Below are 16,965 nucleotides of genomic sequence, written 5' to 3' on the forward strand. Positions count from 1 at the left end.
CAGCTGTGCCACCAGAGACTCTGGGTTCGCGCCCATGCTCTGTCATAACCGGCCGCGACCGGGAGGTCCGTGGGGCGGCGCACAATTGGCATAGCAGGTCTACAATTTTGTTTCTGGTGTCCTTTGACAGCTCTTTGGTCGTGGCCATAGTGGAGTTTGGAGTGTGACTGTTTGAGGTTGTGGACAGGTGTCTTTTATACTGATAACAAGTTCAAACAGGTGCCATTAATACAGGTAACGAGTAGAGGACAGAGGAGCTTCTTAAAGAAGAAGTTACAGGTCTGTGAGAGCCAGAAATCTTGCTTGTTTGTAGGTGACCAAATACTTATTTTCCACCATAATTTGCAAATAAATTCATTAAAAATCTTACAATGTGATTTTCTGGATTTTTTTTCTCTCATTTTGTCTGTCATAGTTGAAGTGTACCTATGATGAAAATTACAGGCCTCTCATCTTTTTAAGTGGGAGAACTTGCACAATTGGTGGCTGACCAAATACTTTTTCCCCCCACTGTATATATATATATATATACACACACACACACACACACACATACAAAAATATATACACACACATACATAGTTGAAGATGGAAGTTTACAAATACTTAGGTTGGAGTCATTAAAACTCGTTTTTCAACCACTGCACAAATTTCTTGTTAACAAACTATAGTTTTGGCAAGTCGGTTAGGACATCTACTTTGTGCATGACACAATTCATTTTTCCACAATTGTTTACAGACAGATTATTTCTCTTATAATTCACTGTATCACAATTCCAGTGGGTCAGAAGTTTATATACACTAAGATGACTGTGCCTTTAAACAGCTTGGAAAATTTCAGAAAATTGTCATAGCTTTAGAAGCTTCTGATAGGCTAATTGACATCATTTGAGTCAATTGGAGGTGTACCTGTGGATGTATTTCAAGGCCTATCTTCAAACTCAGTGCCTCTTTGCTTGACAACATGGGGAAATCAAAAGAAATCAGCCAAGACCTCAGAAAAAAATTTGTAGACCTCCACAAGTCTGGTTCATCCTTGGGAGCAATTTCCAAATGCCTGAAGGTACAAAGTTCATCTGTAGAACCAATAGTACGCAAGTATATACACCATGGGACCACGCAGCCGTCATACCGCTCAGAAAGGAGACGCGTTCTGTCTCCTAGAGATGAACGTACTTTGGTGCGAAAAGTGCAAATCAATCCCAGAACAACAGCAAAGGACCTTCAAGATGCTGGAGGAAACAGGTACCAAAGTATCTACATCCACAGTAAAACAAGTCCTATATCAACATAACCTGAAAGGCCGCTCAGCAAGGAAGAAGCCACTGCTGTAAATCCGCCATGAAAATGCCTGACTACGGTTTGAAACTGCACATGGGGACAACAATCGTACTTTTTTGGAGAAATGTCCTCTGGTCTGATGAAACAAAAAGAGCTGTTTGGCCATAATGATACTTCTTATGTTTGGAGGAAAAAGGGGGAGGCTTGCAAGCCGAGGAAACACTATCCCAACCGTGAAGCTCGGGGGTGGCAGCATCATGTTGTGGGGGTGCTTTGCTGCAAGAGGGACCGATGCACTCTACAAAATAGAGGATGGAAAATTAGATGGATATATTGAAGCAACATTTCAAGACATTAGTCAGGAAGTTAAAGCTTGGTCGCAAATGGGTCTTCCAAATGGACAATGACCCCAAGCATACTTCCAAAGTTGTGGCAAAATGGCTTAAGGACAACAAAGTCAAGGTATTGGAGTGGCCATCACAAAGCCCTGACCTCAATCCTATAGAAAATGTCTGGGCAGAACTGACAAAGCGTGTGCGAGCAAGGAGGCCTACAAACCTGACTCAGTTACACCAGCTCTGTCAGGAGGAATGGGCCAAAATTCTCCCAACCTATTGTGGGAAGCTACCTGAAATGTTTGACCCAAGTTACACCATTTAAAGGCAATGCTACCAAATAATAATTTAGTGTTTTGTAAACTTCTGACCCACTTGGAATGTGATGAAAGAAATAAAAGCTGAAATAAATAATTATATCACTATTATTCTGACATTTCACATTCTTAAAATAAAGTGGTGATCCTAACTGCCCTAAGACAGGGTATTTTTACTAGGATTAAATGTCAGGAATTGTGAAAAACTGAGTTTAAATGCATTTGGCTAAGGTGTATGTAAACTTCCCACTTCAACTGTACGTACATGCATGCATACATACATACAGTTGCTACTGCTCGACTAACAAAATATTGGTTGAACAACAGCCTATCAACCAAACAATCGACCAGTCGACTAATTGGGGTCAGCCCTAACACAAACACAAACAGCTGGATCTTTTCCCGGTAAGGTGTGAAACCTATGTTCTTTAAATAACTAGAGTCAATACAAAAGTCAATGAAACAAAGAGGTGGAACAAAACCTCAACAAAACACCATCTTTCTGTCCAAGAGGACCATTCATCACTGACTCCTGTAATTTTTAGGACTTCTGAAAACCTTGCTCAGGAGACTCATCTGCTGTCCTGCTCCAGAAAACATACACCGCTCATATGTGTCCCTACCTGTTTGTGTGGTCCTCTGAGGATGTGGGCCCTGGCTCCCTCACACGCCGTCCTCATGGCCTCCAGAGATGGAGTTCCCAGCAGGTCCGTGATCAGATCCAGCTTCAACACAGAAGAACACCATGCAGCATATGTTACTGTACTTGAGACATGCATGCATGAACGTACTCACACAAACACACGCTATGGCACATATGCAGTAAAGGCAAAGTAGTTGAGAGAGGCAGGCTAAGTAAATGACTCCAGGGATCTGTACTGTATGTATTTTGTGTACTGACGTATTGCTCCAGAATACAATTTTGCAGTGTATTGTGAACCTACAGTATCTGTAAACACATGTCATTTTAGACATGAGCCATTTGTGTCGATATCAGAAGTGAAAGGGAGTAGTGTGTGCTGAGACATAAAACTGCATTCATCCCTCCCCAGCTAACTCAACATGTCATCTGTATTTTAGTTTTTTTACCCTGCCTGGCCCACCACAAGAAGTCGCTAGAGCGCAATGCCCCCCTGGCCAAACCCTCCCCTAACCCGAACAACACTGGGCCAATTTTGCGCCTCCGCGACCGGGAGACCCATGAGGTCGGCTGGGACACAGCCTGGGTTCGAACCCAGGTCTGTAGTGACGCCTCTAGCAATGCGAAAACAGTGCCTTAGACCTCTGTGCCAATCGGGGGGCAACATGTCTTTTCTGAAAGGGATGTAAATGAGGCAGGACCAGAGCCTAAGGTCTGGAGAGACACGGACACTAAAGATTCAAGGAAACTCTGTTCTGTTTTCAAATACAAACTTGATCTCTGAAAGCTCTGCTCAAGCTGAAAGTGCTCAGTGAAGTCTACAGACTAACACAACTAAGGATAGCGAATACCTTTTTTTCTTATAAAATAAGCTCAGAAATGCTCTGCACTGAATACTAGATCAGCAAGTATTCCATGTCAGATCAACATGTCCCCAGTGTTTACAGTATTGGTTACCTGCTGGATGGGGCTTTGTGCCTGGAACAGGATGCGTCGGCCCAGTAGCTCGGCGAAGATGCATCCTATAGACCAAATGTCGATGGCGTTGGAGTAATGGTGGCTGCCCATGAGGATCTCTGGCGCACGGTAATACTGGGTCACCACCTCCTGAGTCATGTGACGAGACTCGTCAAGCTCCTCCACCCGCGCCAGCCCAAAGTCACAGATCTGGAGAGGGATGAAGGCAGAGAACATGTTCACATTAATACATCCATCAATACCAATATACAAATAGACTAGTCCTCCCAACCCAACCTAACTCAAGGTTCAGATGCATGCAGCTTCTTGTAAGATACACTATTTATTATTTGGCAGCTTACTGTGACTGTTCTGAGTCAATTGTTAAATAACTGAATGAGAACAATGTCTGATATGTCTAAAGACACAAAAGAAAGGAATACTTGGATTGTTCATAAATGGACTAACGAGCTGCTCCGAAATTTCTTTGTTCCCTCATCTCTTTTCCCCCCAAACTCTTCAAGGGATGAGCAGCTTTTTCAGAAATGCATGGCACATAACTAATTATATTTTCCAATGAAAACACTCACTGAAGTTGATTTACCAACCTCTTCTATGGTGTCCCTACAGGAACACACTTCTGTCACGCCCCCCTCTCAATTTCTTTTTGTTGCTCTGTTAGCTAAGTATACATTCTGGTCAGAATGACAGGAAGTGAAGGATTGGGGAGCCACATTAGTGTCGCACTGCTACGGGTCACATTACTCCAGACGATTGCTCCCCACCAGCTTGTACACAACTAAATCAAACTGCTTGAGTAGCTGATGCTGCTGAGGGAGATTTTTGGAAGGGGATATTTATCAGAAATTAAATGACTGCATCTCTAAAAAAATGGCAGACTTGGTAGAGAAGGAACACAGCGATATCATGGGCGGGCAGACAGCACCCAATCATATGGGAGCCTCACAGGGAGCCTCACAGAGGCAGGCAGGGATGGGGTTTTCTGAAAATAGCCCAGAATGTGTAGGGAAGGTTTTTTGCAAATTAGAATTAGGAGCTAAATTAGTAAATGTCTGCTAGAGACAATCTGTTCTCCAGAGTCAGCCAGAGAATCACTGTCCTCCACCCTCTCCTCACTTTCTCTCGCTCTCTCTCCCCCACCCGTGGACTAGCACCCCTCCCAGTTGTCTGTGAGGGAGGAGGGGGAGCTAAGGGTAGAATAAGCCCAGGCAGGGCCTCCATTACTAGACCCCAGGATGAAGATTTAGGTATCAGGAGCCCAGCATCATGTATTGTAGATATCCCACTGGGGCGTCAGACCCCCAGTAACACAGGCTACAGAGACTCTGGGCGCCAGACAGCAAGTGAGAGCAGGAGTCAGGAATGTGTGTGTGTGTGTGTGTGTGTGCGTGCGCATTTCAGATACTGTACTTCCACAGAGCAGATTCCAACCCCAAGTTGACCTCATAAATATCATAGTGTAGATCTCAGTTGAGTAATACATGTCATCACAGGAGGATTCAGATGTTAGATAGTAGAGGACAGTAGATCGACCTTAAGCACACAGTTGCTGTTGACCAGGAGGTTGCCAGGTTTGATGTCTCGATGTAGGATGCCAGCTGAGTGCAGGTACTTCAGTCCTACAGACAAAACACATGCCGGGAAGGATTCAGTTCCTTGTGTGAAGGTCCCACCCTGTTTTTTATCATGACGATTCAAACTGATATGTGTGTGAATATCACGTTTTAATGTTTGCAATGTGATCTGGGAGTGTGTGAGCGTGTCGGAGAGGTCTTACCTCGGAGGATCTGATAGAGAAACACTTTGACGTGGTCTGAGCTGAGGGGTTGAGGTGACACGATGATCTTATGGAGGTCACTCTGCATCAGTTCTGTCACCACATAGCTGGACGAGGAGTGGTCAAGGAAAACAACACCACAAAGACTACACAAATATTCTGCAGAGAAGAGCTAGCTAGGTAGTGAAGAGGGGTTAATGGAAGTAAGTGGGAATGGGTAGAGGAAAGACTATTCACAGTGTCTGTTCTGTTACATTCTAACCTACATAAAATGTTGCCAACCTAAATGGATGTTACTGACAGAGGTTGTTCCAATTCCTCTGCAAGTAGCAGCAGTACGGTATCGATCCATTGTCTCAATGGGCTCCTGCTGTGAGTTTTAATAGACCTCTATGGTGGGGTCTCTATTTCCTTTCTTTCTGCCCCTTTCACACTCTCCTGGGAAAGACATTCAGGCAGCCCTGTTTTGCTCTCCCTCCTCAGTCATTCTGGCAGGGTAGACACATAATACATTACACGTGGCATACCTGAACCACAGCGCATAGAAACGTCTCTGATAGAAACAACTTAATCCTGCCATCTAGCACTGTCAGCAGGCAGGCCAACTCCCAGAGCACACAGGCCAACTCCCAGAGCACACAGGCATCCCAGCCCAGCCGTTTGTGTGTGTGTGTGTGTGTGTGTGTGAGAGAGAGAGTGAGAATGATTAGAGCCGAGTGTGCGACACTGATTCATCGATCCTCCACAGCTCAGGCAGGGGCTTCTAACAAAAGTGCGCGCGCACACACACACACACACACACACACACACACACACACACACTTCATCAATAAAGATGGAATTAAGCTACTTGTGGCATGAAATCAGAAGAGGAACAGAAAAGGCCGTGCACACACACCACACCAGGAAGGTTGAGGCTACATACCCGCTCGTGCACACGCCTGAAACACACTCACACACAGCCGCAGCCAGTTGGAGAAGGCTGAGGACACTGGGTGCCTTGTGCTCCGTTGGGTCCTCACCTCCCTGCAGACCCCCCATGTCAGCTGCTCAACAACTCCCACTCTTTTACAGCCATTTTTTGTTAGCTGACGCCAATGGCGACAGCTAGACCTCCTGGGGTCTGACACATAACGAAAAATACATTACAGAAACACTTTACAATTTACATACATTTTAAAACAATAACATAGACATTACAGACATACACAATTTCAGTGCATTCGGTAACTATTCAGAGCCCTTCCCTTTTTCCACATTGTTATGAAAGACTTTTTCTAAAATGGATAAATATAAAATGTTCCTCAGCAATCTTCACACAATGCCCCATAATAACAAAGCAAAAACTGTTCTTTGGAAAATGTAAAAAATGTATTAAAAATAAAAAATGGAAATACCGTATTTACATAAGTATTCAAACCCTTTGCTATGAGACTCAATAATTGAGCTCAGGTGCATCCTGTTTCCATTGATCATCCTTGATGTTTCTACAACTTGGAGTCCACCTGCGGTACATTCAATTGATTGGACAGGATTTGGAAAGGCATACACCTGTCTATATAAAAGGTCCCACAGTTAACAGTGCATGTCAGAACAAAAACCAAGTCATGAGGTAGAAGGAATTGTCTGTAGAGCTCCGAGACAGGATTGTGTCGAGGCACAGATCTGGGGAAGGGTACCAAAAGATTTCTGCATTGAAGGTCCCCAAGAACACAGTGGCCTCCATCATTCTTAAATGGAAGTTTGGAACCACCAGGACTCTTCCTAAAGCTGGCCGCCTGGTCAGACTAAGCAATCAAGGGAGAAGGGCCTTGGTCAGGGAAGTGACCAAGAACCTGATGGTCACTTTGACAGAGCTCCAGAGTTCCTCTGTGGAGATGGGAGAAGGACAACCATTTCTGCAGCACTCCAGAAATAAGGCCTTTATGGTAGAGTGCCAGACATATGCCACTCCTCGGTAAAAGGCACAACAGCCTACTTGGAGTTTGCCAAAAGGTACCTAAAGGATTCTCATACCATGAGAAACAAGATTCTCTGGTCTGATGAAACCAAGATTGAACTCTTTGGCCTGAATGCCAAGAGTCACGTCTGGAGGAAATCTGGCACCATCCCTATGGTGAAGCATAGTGATGGCAGCATCATGCTGTGGGGATGTTTTTCAGTGGCAGGGACTGGGAGACTAGTCAGGATCGAGAGAAAGATGAACGGAGCAAAGTACAGAGAGATCCTTATGAAAACCTGCTCCAGAGTGCTCACCTTCCAGCAGGACAGCGACCCTCAAATCAAATCAAATCAAATTTTATTTGTCACATACACATGGTTAGCAGATGTTAATGCGAGTGTAGCGAAATGCTTGTGCTTCTAGTTCCGACAATGCAGTAATAACGAGCAAGTAATCTAACTAACAATTCCAAAAAAAACTACTGTCTTATACACAGTGTAAGGGGATAAAGAATATGTACATAAGGATATATGAATGAGTGATGGTACCGAGCAGCATAGGCAAGATACAGTAGATGATATCGAGTACAGTATATACATATGAGATAAGTATGTAAACCAAGTGGCATAGTTAAAGTGGCTAGTGATACATGTATTACATAAGGATGCAGTCGATGATATAGAGTACAGTATCAACGTATGCATATGAGATGAACAATGTAGGGTAAGTAACATTATATAAGGTAGCATTGTTTAAAGTGGCTAGTGATATATTTACATCATTTCCCATCAATTCCCATGATTAAAGTGGCTGGAGTAGAGTCAGTGTCATTGACAGTGTGTTGGCAGTAGCCACTCAATGTTAGTGGTGGCTGTTTAACAGTCTGATGGCCTTGAGATAGAAGCTGTTTTTCAGTCTCTCGGTCCCAGCTTTGATGCACCTGTACTGACCTCGCCTTCTGGATGACAGCGGGGTGAACAGGCAGTGGCTCGGGTGGTTGATGTCCTTGATGATCTTTATGGCCTTCCTGTAGCATCGGGTGGTGTAGGTGTCCTGGAGGGCAGGTAGTTTGCCCCCGGTGATGCGTTGTGCAGACCTCACTACCCTCTGGAGAGCCTTACGGTTGAGGGCGGTGCAGTTGCCATACCAGGCGGTGATACAGCCCGCCAGGATGCTCTCGATTGTGCATCTGTAGAAGTTTGTGAGTGCTTTTGGTGACAAGCCGAATTTCTTCAGCCTCCTGAGGTTGAAGAGGCGCTGCTGCGCCTTCCTCACGATGCTGTCTGTGTGAGTGGACCAATTCAGTTTGTCTGTGATGTTTATGCCGAGGAACTTAAAACTTGCTACCCTCTCCACTACTGTTCCATCGATGTGGATGGGGGTGTTCCCTCTGCTGTTTCCTGAAGTCCACAATCATCTCCTTAGTTTTGTTGACGTTGAGTGTGAGGTTATTTTCCTGACACCACACTCCGAGGGCCCTCACCTCCTCCCTGTAGGCCGTCTCGTCGTTGTTGGTAATCAAGCCTACCACTGTTGTGTCGTCCGCAAACTTGATGATTGAGTTGGAGGCGTGCATGGCCACGCAGTCGTGGGTGAACAGGGAGTACAGGAGGGGGCTCAGAACGCACCCTTGTGGGGCCCCAGTGTTGAGGATCAGCGGGGAGGAGATGTTGTTGCCTACCCTCACCACCTGGGGGCGGCCCGTCAGGAAGTCCAGTACCCAGTTGCACAGGGCGGGGTCGAGACCCAGGGTCTCGAGCTTGATGACGAGCTTGGAGGGTACTATGGTGTTGAATGCCGAGCTGTAGTCGATGAACAGCATTCTCACATAGGTATTCCTCTTGTCCAGATGGGTTAGGGCAGTGTGCAGTGTGGTTGAGATTGCATCGTCTGTGGACCTATTTGGGCGGTAAGCAAATTGGAGTGGGTCAAGGGTGTCAGGTAGGGTGGAGGTGATATGGTCCTTGACTAGTCTCTCAAAGCACTTCATGATGACGGATGTGAGTGCTACGGGGCGGTAGTCGTTTAGCTCAGACCCTAAGCACACAGCCAAGACAATGCAGGAGTGGCTTCAGGAAAAAATCTCTGAATGTTCTTGACTGGCCCAGCCAGAGCCCGGACTTGAACCCGATCGAACATCTCTGGAGAGACCTAAATATAGATGTGCAGCGACGCTCCCCATCCAACCTGACATAGCTTGAGAGGATCCGCAGAGAGGAATGGGAGAAACTCCCATTGAAGCATGCTGCCAAACGTGCTTCAACAAAGTACTGAGTAAAGGGTCTGAATACTTATATAACTGTGATATTTCTAAAAACCTGTTTTTGCTTTGTCATTATGGGGCATTGTGTGTAGATTGATAATACGATTTTGGAATAAGGCTGTAACGTAACAAAATGTGGAAAAAGTCAAGGGACTGAATACTTTCTGAATGCACTGTACATACATATACTATATTATACTACATATACATGTGCCTTAACCCGTCACCCCTCCTCGTCTTATCACTCGCCTCACACACACACACTCCCTCCCTCTATCACAAGGTCTCTCCCTTGCATACTACGATCCCATCCCCTCTGCTAGCGTCTCTCACACATGGAGGAGATAAGTGCCAACCGGACACACCACAGTGGAGAACATGAGGCCCAGGGGCCGACCCATCTATCTGGCCTCGGCACAGCTCCCGATGCTTCCTTTCTGCTTGATAAAACGAAACGCTTAATTACCACTCAGCTTCTCACCGACAGCACTGTGTGCATGTCTACTTCAGCAAGAGACATGCACGGTTTAGCCTTAAACATTTATTAATAATTCATGTTTAGTTACATTGGTCTAAATTTAGAGCCAAGCCAAATTGGGAGCAAATTGCATTTCGCTATGCATCCATGTCATCTCAAAGTGACAATGACTAATAACGACAACATATATCTTCCATAATAGTTGTAAAATCCCACGCAATAGGTATTCTGACAATCCATGGATGAAACAACTCATTGCCAATTGCAATTTGCCAAATTGTCAGGAAATAACCCAGCAAAGCCCAGGAGTCCCTTAATTGTATCAGTGACAAGGCAGGGAACAGATTACTTTTGTCCTGCCTCTAATACTGTATAATTATCCTCACGCAAATCATCTGCATGCTTGATTCCTCCACTGAAATGCAAACTACACTCTTTCCTCTGAGTCCCATGCTCGCTCGGTGGTGGTTGACTCTCTCTCTCTGCTGTGGTGACAATAACAAGGCTCTCTCTTTCTCCGGGTAAAAAGGCATGCCCTGATGGTGAGTGAGCGAGCGAGCGAGTGCGAGAACACCAGCCACTGGGGCGCTGGACACCTCTAGTCATTCAGAGGAGTGATGGAGATGGAGCAGATAAATGTGTGAAGAGAGGAATGGTTTGGAATCTGGGGATCAGTTTCTGTTATAAGAATGGAGTGTTCAACATATCCAGTATTATTGTGTGTATGGACTTTAGTTGGGTTAATCTGTGTAGGGTATGACACCCCTGGCCTGCCCACCTGTGCGCAATCATTCCCCTTTTAACCATGTGACCTGGCGCTGAACACACTCCCAGAGGGCTCTGGTTACCTGTTACTATGCCAACCAACACATCCAAGTGGGAAGTGGCAGAGAGGCACCTGGGATCTGCTGTATGTCAGGGAGCCAACCCTCCCCCTCCCTGCATGACTAACCCACAGAAGAGTGGAGCAAGAGGCAAAGTACTAATGTAAACACACGTTGGCAAGGTGAGGTAAGGGGAAACCTAATAGACATTTTAAGACCTCTTGTGGTTTTCCCTGTTTAAATGACAGTAGGCAATTAAGGTCACAAGTTATGAAAACTTAGGACACTAAAGAGGCCTTTCTACTGACTGAAAAACTTCAAAAGAAAGATGCCCAGGATCCCTGCTCATCTGCGTGAACGTGCCTTAGACATGCTGCAAGGAGGCATGAGGACTGCAGATGTGGCCAGGGCAATAAATTGCAATGTCAGTACTGTGAGACGCCTAAGACAAGGCTACAGGGAGACAGGATGGACAGCTGACCGTCCTCGCAGTGGCAGACCACATGTAACACCTGCACAGGATCGGTACATCCGAACTTCGCACCTGCAGGACAGGTACAGGATGATAACAACTGCCCGAGCTACACCAGGAACGCACAATCCCTCCATCAGTGCCCAGACTGTCCGCAATAGGCTGAGAGAGGCTGGACTGATGGCTTGTAGGCCTGTTGTAAGGCAGGTCCTCACAAGACATCACCAGCAACAACATCGCCTATGGGCACAAACCCACCGTCACTGGACCAGACAGGACTGGCAAAAAAGTGCTCTTCACTGACGAGTCGCGGTTTTGTCTCACCAGGGGTGATGGTCGGATTCGCGTTTATAGTCAAAGGAATGAGCGTTACACCGAGGCCTGTACTTTGGAGAGAGATCGATTTGGAGGTGGAGGGTCCGTGATGGTCGGGGGCGGCGTGTCACAGCATCATCGGACTGAGCTTGTTGTTGTTACTCTGTGCGTTACAGGGAATACATATTCCTCACTCATGTGGTACCCTTCCTGCAGACTCATCCTGACATGACCCTCCAGCATGACAATGCCACCAGCCATACTGCTCCTTCTGTGCATGATTTCCTGCAAGACAGGAATGGCAGTGTTCTACCATGGCCAGCAAAGAACCTGGATCTCAATCCCATTGAGCACGCCTGGGACCTGTTGGATCAGAGGGTGAGGGCTAGGGCCATTCCCCCCAGAAATGTCCAGGAACTTGCAGGTGCCTTGGTGGAAAAGTGGGGTAACATCTCACAGCAAGAACTGGCAAATCTGGTGCAGTCCATGAGGAGGAGATGCACTGCAGTACTTAATGCAGCTGATGGCCACACCAGATACTGACTGTTAATTTTGATATTGACTGCCCCCTTTGTTCAGGGACACATTATTCCATTTGTTAGTCACGTCTGTGGAACTTGTTCAGTTTGTCTCAGTTGTTGAATCTTATGTTCATGTAAATATTTACATGTTAATTTTGCTGAAAATAAACGCAGTTGACAGTGAGAAGACATTTCTTTTTTTGTTGAGTTTATATCGCTCGGTGCATTGGGGTGAGTCATTTTGTTTTATGATGAAAAGTCAAGCACATCCATTTATTTCATAAAGCACCTGCAACGTCTTCCTGAATCCAAATTTACATTTAATCTAATTGCCTGTGAGAGTATCTCCCTCCCTTATTGTTGCCGTGCATCAGGCTGTAATCATCACATCTGCCTGTGTGTCACGTTCTGACCTTAGTTCTGTTGTTATGTCTTGGTTTTAGTATGGTCAGGGTGTGAGTTGGGTGGGTTGTCTATGTTCCTTTTTCTTTGTTTTGGGATTTCTGTGTTTGGCCTGGTATGGTTCTCAATCAGAGGCAGCTGTCAATCGTTGTCCCTGATTGAGAACCATACTTAGGTAGCCTAATTTCACTTTTGAGTTGTGGGTGATTGTTTCCTGTTGTAATGTTTGTTTCACATTTCAGGACTGTTTTGGTTTTGGTTTGTATCAGTTTAATAAACTAAAATGGACACTTACCACGCTGCACATTGGGCCGATCTCTCCTACTCCTCCTCAGAGGAGGAAGAAGAAACCCGTTACACTGTGTCAGGAGCAGTTTAACCATTATCAGGCTGTAATCATCACATCTTCCTGTGTCAGGAGCAGTTGAATCATTATCAGGCTGCACAGGCCTGGCTGTGTGTGTTTGTATAGAAGAGTGTATTCAGTTTAATATGCTACCTGATTAAAAACACCCCCTCTACATAATAACCAGCGTGTACATCTGGGGAGATGACATACATATTCCTGTTCTGACAGAGCAGACCAAGACGGAGAACAGACCAGCCTACAGTACTCTGCCGTGGGTGCTTAATAAACACATATGCATGCACAAACAGAAACACACACAAAGACAGAAGGCGTGTCAGACCTCTCGCTCCCGCTCATTCATAAATGCACGCAAGCAACTTCAGCAGAGACCTTAATACTAAAATAGGTACAGTCAATTCCGGAACAGCAAATGACTCACTATATCTGACACATGGATGCAGTCAGTCCTGAGTCAAACACAACACACTACTCCGAGATAGAGAGCCTATTCAGATTAGCCACCCATTTCCAGACTCTGTATTTCAGCAGGATAATTTAATTTTCAGAGGGGGTATTTATAGGAAGAAATAGAAAGAGCAGTGGGCAACCAAACCTAAGCACGGTGATTGTGGATAGACTCAATATCCAAGTCATTTCCTGACAATGTGTAACTCCCCATAACAGACTTCTCAAAAGCAGGCAGGCATGTGGTTTCCCTGAATGTGCTCTCTCTTTCTCTTGGTAGGTTGTGATAGCCCCATGCCATGTCACATTGAGGGCTATATACAGCCTGTTGTTGTGCCAGTAATTCACTAGCCTTCCTCGATGTGTGTGTGTGTGGTAATGAACATAGGAGTGCCATGGTAAAGATATGGAGACACGTTGGCTCAGATAACTCTGGAGATAACACTCAGTGGAAGACAGTGAAGTAGTTGTTAGTCAGGACTAGTAGGGGTGTTGGTAGGTGGGAAAATGTTAACCTCTCAAATCAGGCTGGAAAATGAGATGAGGGGACGCTAACCCCCTACAAAAGTACACCCAAGAAAAACAGCGTGCACACCAAAACCCACAGAGGAAATGCTTACAAGTTAGCAGAGCTACCGGCCTCAGCCCCTACCAGGGCTCTAAACTACAACCAATTTGGTGACATTTGTGATTATTCTTTCTGCGCGACCAAGCTCATCATTAAGCTCCGGACCCTGGGACTGAAAACCTCCCTTTGCAACTGGATCCTAGATTTCCTAACAGGCCACACCCAGGTGGTGAGGGTAGAAAACAACACATCCGCCACGCTGACCCTCAACATGGGGCCTCTCGGGTGCGTGGTTAGTCCCCTCCTGTACTCTCTGTTCACCCATCATTAAGTTTGCTGACGACACAACGGTGGTAGGCCTGATCACCAATGATGATGAGACAGCCTTTAGGGAGGAGGTCAGTGACCTGGCAGTCTGGTGCCAGGACACTGACCTTTCCCACAACGTCAGCAAGACAAAGGAGCTGATCGTGGACTACAGAAAACGGAAGGCTGAGCACGCCCCCATCCACAGGACTGTAGTGGAGCCGGACGAGAGCTTCAAGTTCCTCATACCCACATCACTAAGTATACATACAATGTCAGAGGCTGACGCATGCTGAACGTGGTACTAGAGAGAGCTCGGGTGTTTTTGAAAATGTCTGAAAAAGTTTTTTCTTGAGAAAACAAATATTTACTAGCCTACCTTTTTCATGTAGACCTCGTGACGTGGTTATCCTCAGTTTCTGGAACCACTACTATCTGTCCCGGGATACTGCCAAACCCTAAAAACCTGCTGGTTGGTAAAGTGGTTAGCTTAGCTGCTCGCTATGAAGCTAGCCAGGTTTCCTTGACAGTTTGAACACCGCCCTTGATACGGTAAGCCCTTGCGGCTGGTACTGCGGATAGTTCCGGGCTTGTGGCTGTTTAAATCCCAGCTGTTTGTTGCCGTTTCCGTCGGCCCTGAGAGCTGTGCTGGCTGGAACTGCGTTGAGTACCAGTGTTAAGCCTACGCTGCTACCATGACAAAGAACAAAGCCTAAAATCTTTGAAATTGTTGCATGTTTAATTTCGATTTTTGTTCGGTGTAGAATGACTATGTATGCGGATGATTAAACACTCTACATGTCAGCACCCAAAGCCAGTGAGCTCACTGAAATTATAAATAAGGAGTTACAGTCAGTATAAAAATGGGGGATAAATAATAAACTGGTAATAAATAGAGCTAAAACTAAAAGCATTGTATTTGTTTTAAAACATTCTCTAAAACCTACACCTCAACTGGAATTGTGTAGAAATGGTGTGACCATTGAGCAAGTTGAGTAAGCTAAACTGCTAGATATAACATTGGATGGTCAATTATCATGGGCAAGTCATATTGACAAAGTTGTTGTGAAGATGGGGAGAGGTATGTCTGTTATAAAAACAAAAGTTAGGTATTCTTCACACAATTCAACTGTACTAGTCGTTCAAGCTCTGGTCTTGTCCCATCTTGATTACTCTCCGGTAATATGGTCAAGTGCAGCAAAGAAAGACCTAACAAAACTGCAGCTGGTTCAAAACAGAAGCAGCACACCTTGCCATTAACTGCACATACAGAACTAATATCAACAACATGCATGCCAGTCTTTCCTGGCTGAGGTTTGATGAGAGACTAACTGCAGCAAATCTTGTTTTTGTGAGAAATATTATTGTATTGACATTTCCAAACTGTCTGTATAATCAACTTACATACAGCTCTGAAAGACATACTTACCCTACCAGACATGCCGCTAGGAGTCTCTTCATAGTCCCCAAATCCAGAACGAATTCAAGGCAACGCAAAGTATTATATAGAGCCCTGATCAACTCACTTCCACCTGAAATTACTCAAGCAACAGCATAATTTGTATTAAAAAAACAAATAAAACACCTCACCTAGTTATAATGTCTATGTTAATGATTTTAAAATGCATCTAAATTGTAATGTGTATTTTTCTTTCTGCATTGTTGGGAAGGGCCGTAAATAAGCATTTCCCTGTTTGTCTACACCTGTTGTTTATGAAGCATGTGACAAATACATTTGATTTGATAATAATTGTTGTAATGATAAGGCTTCACTGTACTGTTATTTCCAGTGGTGGAAAAAGTACTCAAAATGTCATACTGTAGTAAAAGTAAAACATACCTTAACAGAAAATGACTCAAATGAAAGTACAGATACCCCAAAAACGACTTATGTAGTACTTTAAAGTATTTTTACTTAAATACTTCACACCACTGGTTATTTCCAAGCACCAAAAAGATATGCACCATTAATCCAGCAAAAACGGTTTGCTTCTAGCCCAACCAGGTCCAAATCTGACCCATATTACCGGGGCAACATTTTTGTCTTCCTATAGTGGATCGCCAGGACTGCATTTTACATTCATAAACCATGTCGTGGGCCATTCTAAAACGACTTGTACTTATTCAGTGATGTTACCTGGTGTTGTACCGGAAGGCCTGCCGGCTTGAAGTGCTTCCTACTAGTTATCACGATCGGTAGCTAACGTGGCCTACATAAGAAATGATTCATATTGACAGCCATCTAGATGTGCCCTTAATTAATTGACCAAAATTGGCAACCAGTTTAACTTGAGGACCAGAATGTTGACCGCGGCGCCATACAAGTAGCAAAATAGTTGGCAAGAGATGTTTTATGTGCCAATTCTGTGGCACGTGGTTTATGAACTGACACATAAAACAACGATTGCGAGTTTTTCCATTTAAATTATTATAAAAAATTCTTGCCACAAACAGAATGTTATGTATTTGGGACATTCAACCATCTCAGCTCTGCAGATTTTGCTACGAAGAGAAAGAATTATTAGATCCCTTATTTTGGATTTGCCCCTATGTAGCTTGTTTCTGGTCACAGGTTCAGGAATGGCTGATAAATCACAACATTTATCTCAAATTAACCCTACAAATAGCACTGTCGAGAGATTTGGAAAACCATAGTCAATCAATCAACAATGTAACAATACTTTTAGTAAAAATATTTATCTTTAACTTACAATCTGTAGATACTATGTAAT

At 44.7% G+C, this 16,965-nt stretch overlaps 1 protein-coding gene across 1 annotated transcript in view; it reads right to left on the minus strand.

Moving 5' to 3' along the window:
- The window catches only part of LOC112267223 (serine/threonine-protein kinase NLK), an 84,526-nt gene that overhangs the window by 20,827 nt on the left and 46,734 nt on the right, over positions 1–16,965 (minus strand). Inside the window, exons 4-7 of the mRNA XM_024445444.2 lie at positions 5,329–5,435; positions 5,085–5,170; positions 3,531–3,740; positions 2,557–2,658 (exon numbers count right to left, since the gene is read on the minus strand). Of these exons, the coding sequence (XP_024301212.2) occupies positions 2,557–2,658; positions 3,531–3,740; positions 5,085–5,170; positions 5,329–5,435 (505 nt within the window). The remainder of the gene's footprint in view (positions 1–2,556; positions 2,659–3,530; positions 3,741–5,084; positions 5,171–5,328; positions 5,436–16,965) is intronic.

The sequence above is a fragment of the Oncorhynchus tshawytscha genome, linkage group LG14 (assembly GCF_018296145.1).
Source record: "Oncorhynchus tshawytscha isolate Ot180627B linkage group LG14, Otsh_v2.0, whole genome shotgun sequence".
NCBI classification, from domain to species: Eukaryota; Metazoa; Chordata; class Actinopteri; order Salmoniformes; family Salmonidae; genus Oncorhynchus; species Oncorhynchus tshawytscha.